The 8,596-nt window shown below is 37.7% G+C and overlaps 1 protein-coding gene across 1 annotated transcript; it reads left to right on the top strand.

Annotated features, from left to right (window-relative positions):
* Positions 1-922: 922 nt before the first annotated feature.
* On the top strand, positions 923-6,810 carry LOC139741766 (uncharacterized). The gene is made up of 5 exons (XM_071652348.1): positions 923-1,147; positions 1,704-1,769; positions 2,381-2,449; positions 3,624-3,756; positions 5,521-6,810. Exons 1-5 carry the CDS (start codon positions 1,054-1,056, stop codon positions 6,215-6,217), a joined length of 1,059 nt encoding a protein of 352 aa, XP_071508449.1. The 5' UTR covers positions 923-1,053; the 3' UTR covers positions 6,218-6,810.
* Positions 6,811-8,596: the final 1,786 nt, after the last annotated feature.

Below are 8,596 nucleotides of genomic sequence, written 5' to 3'. Positions count from 1 at the left end.
TCGGAAGTGTATACAAACGTCCTTTCTGGCGGAAGCTTTTCCCACGATTGGACATGTCCTCTCAGGACACAGCTTGAATCCGACCAATTTTATTCATTCAACCGTGAGTATCAGAAGTATTTTTTTTTAACAGAGAGTGAAATGAATGCAGCCAAACATCAGTCAACATAGTAGGTGTTAATTGGTCCTGATAGTTAAAATCTGTAATGCCCACATTGTTTCGAAATGTTTATAACTTATCAAAAATGATCTTCAATATATATATATATATATATATATATATATATATATGTATATATATTTCCATGGCTACTGTATTTGCTACTTCTTCAATGATCATCACAGAAGCACAAATTTGTCCACACTGATGGCATAAAATGTACTTTGTTATTGCACGTACTTGCTTTTAATTGAAATAACAAGTTATTCCAAACCTTCTGGTAAATAATACATGAGTCTTTTAATATTGTTATTTTACAAGAGTTCACTGATCAATTGATTATCACTGATTTTTTATTATCTTTGTGGATGGCATCATACATTAAGATTACAGAAACTACAAGGACTAATTATCATGTATAATATATGGGTAAGTATATTATTCATATTTCTTAGTGATTCTATACATGGCTTGGAAAAATTGAGTCATACATTTTCCTTGTACGTGTAATAAAAGTGTGTGCGTGTGTGTGTGTGTGTGTGTGTGTGTGTTTGTGTATGTGCTGGTCTTTCTGATCTGAGATCCGCGGGTACTTCATTGTCGCGTCGGTCCAATTAAGGGACTAACAAGTGAATTATTATGTTGTAGGAAAAAAAGATATATTGTGATATATTCTCCTTCATTATTATCATGATTGCATATTAACATGGATTATATATAATTGATTATGGCAAGTTAATCCCTGCCTTCTTTATTCATTGAAAGTCTCCGTTGGGTTTTGTGATCATCCGGGGATTGTGCCTAACGGTCTTTGGGACTCGAATATCACACGCTTCGGGTCCAAGATAACTCTCGCTTGTGGCAGAGAGTTCGTCGTGAACGGGAGTGCGACAATGCAGTGTATGGGACTACCAGGGCGGTCGACCTACTTCCCTGTTTGGAACACTTCAACTCCGTCTTGCCGTGAAGCCAGAAAGGAGACCAACGGTGTGACTTGCAAATACATCCTACAGTATAATCTTGCCTAATTTCGGATAACCACAGTATTTCAAACCAATCTCTCATCAATTAGTGTGGAACAATGACAGATGGTTGTATTAGGAACGACATTGAATTAATACTTCCACGCCTGATGGAACAATTGAACTAAGTAATGCAAATGCGTTTGTATCATTCAAGACTTATTAACTTAAAATCATACAACTCGTAATGCACAGATTAAATGATACCCTAACATGTAAACCATTGGGAAAGATTAGTCTTATCTCGGTCTTTTATGTTCATGAGAATGACTGATGCGTTTTTGAAAATGCCCCTGGATATTTTCCCGCCTTTATTAGAAAACATACAAAAAGAGATGAAATGTATTTTTAACATTAACAAGCGATTCATGAAAGATCACTACAGCGCTTTCATCACTACGTTTCAATAAGACAACGTTTTAAGTCCATGAAGTTTCTGAGTGACATTTTATGCCACGCTATGGGACGAATTCTGTTTATGTGGTTCTCACTATTTTTGTGTGTGGGTCTTTTGCTCACAGACGATGAGTGGGAAGATGTCAACATCAGCACAAAGCCCACACAAAGTATGCAAAACACGTCTAATGGTAAGTACCAAGGCTTGCAGTTATATAGCTCATCATATCCGCATGAACAAAATTTTTTGTGTTATAACAAATGTCCTAAAGATTATGATTATGATAATTATAATAGATAATAATAGCATGCTCATGAAGCACAATCTCGACCAGCCTCAAAGCGCTTTTGAAAAACCGTGACAACAACAGCAAAGATGACGTCAAAGATAATGTCAATCACTATCGAAAATATTAATTAAAAAAATGTTCATCTTCCTCGAAATTCAGTTGTCGTTAATGTGGTATTATTTCATTTGACTGCAACGGTTGATTTGAGACATGTTAGAAAACAAAGACAATCTCATGAATTCAATAAAATGCCGACTTCTCCTTTGTGAGCACTCATACACTACAAACTGTTACTGCTGTACTTTGATCACCATGCAAATAAGTCTGATATCTGACAGATACAAGAATTGTTCTGTATATATGCATGTACGTATTGTCGATCTGGAAAGTGTGAAAACTGTAATATTGCACAGAAAAGTGCTGTCACAAAAAGTACAAACTGATTAGGAGATTTCCCATCAACATGTACTAGTATACTGTCAGTATTGCCTGTCTTTTGATTAAATGCACAGGGCATAGACCGACTATTCAAGTTCAGACGTCATTTGGAGAGACAACAGTTACTGTAACTTCTTCGTCACGTGAGTTTAGTAATTGATTCAACCCATATAGCAAGTGCTTTTTTTTTACTGCATTTTCCCCTTCTCACTGGCAGTAATTTCGTCAAAACTATTTTGGTGCAATTGATCTACATTTTAGGGTAATCCTTTTGTTAACATGTTTTTATGGCAAAAGCGAACCACGGGTGACAATTTATGGTAAATTCGACATCATTTTTTTTTGAATTTAAATTCAAGGTATGAAAGTGCTACTGCTTTATTTATGATGACAAAAAAGTCTGATACTAAAATAATATTGGAATCAATAAAGCGTTGGCCCAGTTCTTTTTTTTATATGAAAGTTTGTGAGTTGAGTTCATATCTCAATGAACACATTATAAGACGAAAGTCGCAGACAGTAAAGCAAGACAGACAGAAAGACGATGCATATTCAAAAGTCAGAATACCCATTGTCCATGAAGAAATGGCAAGTTGTAATGTGCTTTTTTTCAACAGGGACTGAAGAAAACATATTATGTCTGGCGACTTTATCAGGTCTTCGTAGTATCGTTACTGTCATAGAACACATTGCGTTGGTCGAACAGAAATGCATTTTCTTGAAAAAGCTCCAATCGTGAATATGGCCTACAAAAGCGATCAAGTACATTACGTCTGCCTATGCAAAGTAAACATTTACAGAAAATTTTGTTAATCCCTTATTCGTTTACAGTTTTGGTCAGGTTTGAATGCTCTGCCTGAATGTAAATCAGGGACTTGGGAACTGTTGTGATAAACATTTCGACTATAGTAATCACTTCAGAATCTGCTTATACGAATTTGTGTAATAATTCCCATAATTATGCTCTTTCCGTCAAGTGTGTGAACTTCTATGAGTACAACACTTCAAACCGGGCACGAATAATCTGATTTTCTGAAGTCTCTCATCTCATGCTATCTTAACAGTCACTCGTCAACAGCAAAAAACATTTTTTTTTAAAATGTTAGTATACTGCGATAATTCAGCAAAGTGAGAAATCTTGCCAGGTTACAGAATAGAACTATTTCTCTTCATAATGATTGATCTGATTATAAAAACAAACAAACGTAATTTCTGCCTATAGTCATCATAAAAGAGAAAAAAAAAACTACGAGAGCAAATTCTTCCTCCATTGATTTTTAAGGTGACGATGGACTCACTAAATGATTTATCTTCCAGATACCGAACCAGATACCGAACTTTATGAGATGAATTTTATTACTTACATCCTGGGAACCCTTCTTGGTGCTGTTTTCGCCGTGCTTGTCATACGGTCCATGATAATGGCTTGGTGGAAACATCAAAAGAAAAGGTGACTTTTTTTTTTTTAATACAAACTATTATATGGGCTGTAAGGGAATGGGGGTGTGAATTTTTGTGAAAAGTAGTTTGTAAATCTAGGGTGTGGAATCATTGTATGCAACCCAGGAAACGAGTAAAGCATATTCAGAAGTGAGTGTACATTACTGACTGCACATGAATGTTGAAGTAAGTTTGCTGATTTGTATTCTTCTTACATAACTATTGGTGGGTGGACTTGTTATCACGAAAACCCGAGTTTCTGGTCGCCAGACATTTTATCATGTTATTATTCCATCTGTCGCCCAAAACTTTCATTGATACAGTATTTTTTTCAACATATTTTACGAAAACCACCACCAAATCAATGGCAAGGAGCCGCCTATGTTTACACAGTCAAAAAACTAGAGAAAAGGATACGGACAACACAGAAAAACAAGCAAAGACAAAATGATGTGGAGTTGAATTTTGGAGGCTGTCAAGCGAGTGTGAGTGGTTAGACTGCCAATTTGTGAATGCAGGATTATCATACGAGATGAGTATCTCTCCCAGTCCAAGTCCAAGTATTGAGTCAGCCTTGTGGTATTGTTTTAAAACAATAAAAGACATTCATCTTGATTTAATTTGCTGATTTCGTAAATATTATTATTTTTTAAAATAAAAATTGCATCTTTTAAAGACCCCGTGTCGTGGGGATACATGGATTCGAAAGGCGGGCCCGGTTCGGGTATATTCGAAAATCCCCGTAACAAATTGTGCACAGTTTTATCACTGATCACTGGTGTGCAAGTACATACTCAGCCTAAAATTAAAAAAAAAAAGAGGGAAGGGGAGAAGAAAAATCTTGACTAGAATCGTCCCTAAAACAACTGGCTGACGAGCACTATTCGTTGTTTCGAATATGCCTCGGTGGGCAGCGAATTAAGACCGATTCAATCGGACACCCACATTTTCCAGTGCTACCGAGTCTTTAATTATTGAAAATTCTCACCAGTCGTCTGAATAGGGTGCAGGGAGAAAGCCTCGAATGATATAACAATAGGCAGTCAAGCTTACTAGACCTTCAAATTGAAATGAACCTAATCAAAAGTAAAGTGGCACGGGTGAACACGAAGAAAGGGCAAAATGAATATACCTCTTTTTGTCAGCTCTAGGATTTCCGACTTTATTACGGTAAACTACATGGTCACGCGTCAAGCGCTGTCGATACAACGACACTATACTATGTGATTGCGCACCATGATTCTTTTGCAGTTTTTCAAATACTTTGTTTCGGTCTGATGTAGGCTTTCTCAGATTTACCGATTTAAAACACTAGAAACCCTTCAAACAGTTTTCATCTCTAATAATTGAAATCACACTAATGTTGCATTTGAAGTTTATATTGGCCATAAATATAACGTACTTTAATGATGAGTAAACTTTCAGTTTAGTTTAATAACCACTTAATTGTGATTTTCATGGAAATTTATATCTTTTTTCTTTGTTCCATTCATTGCAGACAGCTGGGGGAAATTACGCATTTGCCTATAGACCCGAAAGTTGAAAGCCTCTCTTTTGACTACACACTTTTGCAAAGCGTGCCTGTCTTTCCATTGTTTAAATTGGTTTGGCAAGTCTGTTTGCACTGACGTATATATTTCATTTTAAATCTTAGATTCTGCTCTTCCACAATCTACTCTTAACTAAAAATCCATGTATGGCGACTTTTTGGTGGCTTTGCGATGCACGGTCACATGCGTAAAATCATAAATTGAATTTCCCCATTAAATTGCAGACATTGGAGATCCCAAACCTCGCATCAGCCAAATGTTCACCAAAATGGCGGGCAGCTTCAGATGAATCCCATCGACACTTCTGTACAAGAGCCAATCACGACGGATCATACCGTTTTGTCGGACGCTACCAATCCCAATGCTACAACAGCTGGTAGCTTTTTGCCTCATATTCTGGGCAACACCGTCGGAGACAGAGAGGGCCATCTCGGGCACACTAGTCACATCTACCAAGATGCTGAAGAGATAGACGAGGGGCTTTCTACCTTTATCAGCATAAATCGTGGCTTCCCTTGTACAGTTCCTGACGAAAGTCACATAAATACCGGCATCGGCACTTCTTTGACCTCAATGAATATTCCTTCTGATAATGAATATTGTGGCCTGCAGGAGACATCGCTGGACCAACCAGCGTGTGCTTACGGAGATGATAATGACTACCAGGCTGTAGACCTTTGTAAATTGGACGGGAGGATGAATGGTGCCATTAGATCCACTGGTAAAGCGTGCTTGTTTGATGACAGTTATTACAATTCACTGTCGTTATTTCACGATTCATCCGAAATGCCTACAGAAAGCGAGTACGATCGCCTCAATCATGCTTTCCCTGACGACAGAACAGGAAGTCGCAACCCTGGTCTGTCACCTATTGGCCAAACTTCACAGCATAAGATCTACCCTGGCAGAAAATATGATTAGCCCTGTTCCAGCAAGGATGCCATAAAAGCCATGCCTTCTGAAGACGTCTTCTACTATCAGCTGAATCCGCAGCAACAAGGTGACATTGATACCAACAAGCAACCGCGATGTCCTGAAGCTTTCGACTCTGGAGATTATAGTCTGTTGAATCCTGGAAAAGACTTCGCCAATGATCTTCGTCCTAAGATGATGGAAGGGGACAGCTTCAATGGTTGTCACGACACTGAGATTCAGAACCCGGAGAGTTATACGTCAAGATCCCAAACCCGAGAGGACATGTACGCGACGGTGAACAAAACAGTAGGTAACATTTCAATCGTAGAACCGCCGCCGTGTGAGGAGCTGTATGCACAGGTGGATAAAACACGAGGAGCTTCTAGGGTTGAGTCAGAGCCAACGATGCAGGAAGAAATCTATATGAACTACACTAATATGTAGGTGGCTATTTGAAAGAGGACACTATGAGTTCTCACAGAATGTATATACCGAAACAGCACATATCATCAAGTTCTTAGAAAGTATAATATACTTGTGACCGTTATTTTGAAATCTTTCACTTTATTGCTAAAATCAATATGCAAATTAAGTATATGAACGACATGTTATAGTAAAGTAATAGACAAAATTGCAAAAGAAACAAAATGATTCAGATAGCGATTAATTTTTTTTTTGATGTATCATTATAGTGTTGCTGGATACCTCAAAGTTTGATGATGTAATATAGTGTATAAATTCAACCAAGTAGCTTATTATTAACATTTTTCCTTTTTCCTCTAAGATTTCATGCCTTCAAGGATTAAGCCATGGTAATAACTGTGCTTACATCCGTGTACATGTACAAAGATTACGGCGTATTATCAGCTCAACTGACAACCCCCCCCCCCCAAAAAAAATAAACAAACAAACAAAACCAAACAAACAAACAAACACACAAACAAACAAACTGAAGAGCTGTACATGACAGGTCTGTAATAATTTTAAATGAAACGCAGTTTGGAGACTATATTGTCACTATAGTAATCTGTTACAAGGTGATGGGTGACACGAGCAAGACAGAAATTGAAGTTGATGTAGTCACCATATACAAGGAAAAATGCATGCATCCGTGTGTAATAAACTTACAAGTTCTCATACTTGATAACCAAATTGTCGCAGTGAGATCAGAATGAATCCATTACTAAAGCATGTATTTCATGATTACATAGATAACATATGAACTTGACAGAATATCAAACTCATGTTAAATTGATACATATATGTGATGCTAAAACCGTAACAATTATAACGTGTGACCAAAAGAATAGGGTATGATTTTAAAGAATTCCATTCACTCACGGTATTGTCTTCATCACTGGACTGGAGTGAAATGTTATCTCGTGGTATCGTAACGATGGACACGCTTGTATGTATGATGGTTGTTTTTCTATATTGATATGTGTAATGTTTTTAACTGATATATGTTCCGTAATAAAAGAATTAATAAGCTTCTGGAGTGCTTTTCAATGATGAAAAGTTTGTGCCCATCATTACCATAATCCTATGTACAGAACGGCAAAGAAATCGTCAATTACATACAGTCCGACCTCTCCTATCCGGCCTCCCTTTATCCGGATGCGATCTCGGCGTGATTTTTTTTTTTAATCTAATAATTACGGGGAAAAGGGGAATTTCAAACTCAAACAAAATTCCTAGACGAACCCACATGAATTAAATATTATTCTCAATATAATGAAGATACATTTACATCTATTTTTCTTCTAACCTGCATTCGGACATTTACTACCCCCCCCCCCCCCCCCAAATCACCGTAGGAACATGGACAGAAAAATTTATCATTAAATCAAGGCACGGTACAGGCGATCGTTCGTCGGCAGCTGCGCGTATGAAACATTGAGTATCAAATCCCTTATCCGCATTAGCTCAGGTCCCTACATGTCCGGATAGAGAGGTCGGACTGTATATGCACAGTTCAAACAGAAATGACATGAACGTTTTCCTATATTTTAGCATAAAAATCACAAAATCAACACAAAGTTGTCACTTCCAACTTTACGTGAGGACTCAAAATAGGTGATCGACATAATTCAACCTATATAGTCAGTCTTGGTGTCAGCACGCAGACACCGATGGAGACGGACGTGGATCGCTAACTCTCTCCGATAGTGGCCACCGCCCCATTTCTTCTTACCCAAATCCCTGACGAAGCTGTACCGCTTAACCCTATGTTTTTCTCATTTTGATAGTCTATCAAAAACTGTTGACTCTCGTTGAAACGAAGTTTCCAAGGAAAGCTGAAAATTCCCAAATTTGAACAGTTTCATCGTTCTCAAGGTGCTGTATTGCAAAAATGGCGAGCCGCACTACGCGACAAACCAGCAA

This window comes from Diadema antillarum, unplaced genomic scaffold (genome assembly GCF_040938485.1).
Source record: "Diadema antillarum isolate AM-2024a unplaced genomic scaffold, OU_Dant_1.0 seq00000952_RagTag, whole genome shotgun sequence".
Taxonomy (NCBI): Eukaryota; Metazoa; Echinodermata; class Echinoidea; order Diadematoida; family Diadematidae; genus Diadema; species Diadema antillarum.
Note: the sequence above shows the minus strand (reverse complement) of the source record. Positions and strands in the feature narration are given on the sequence as shown.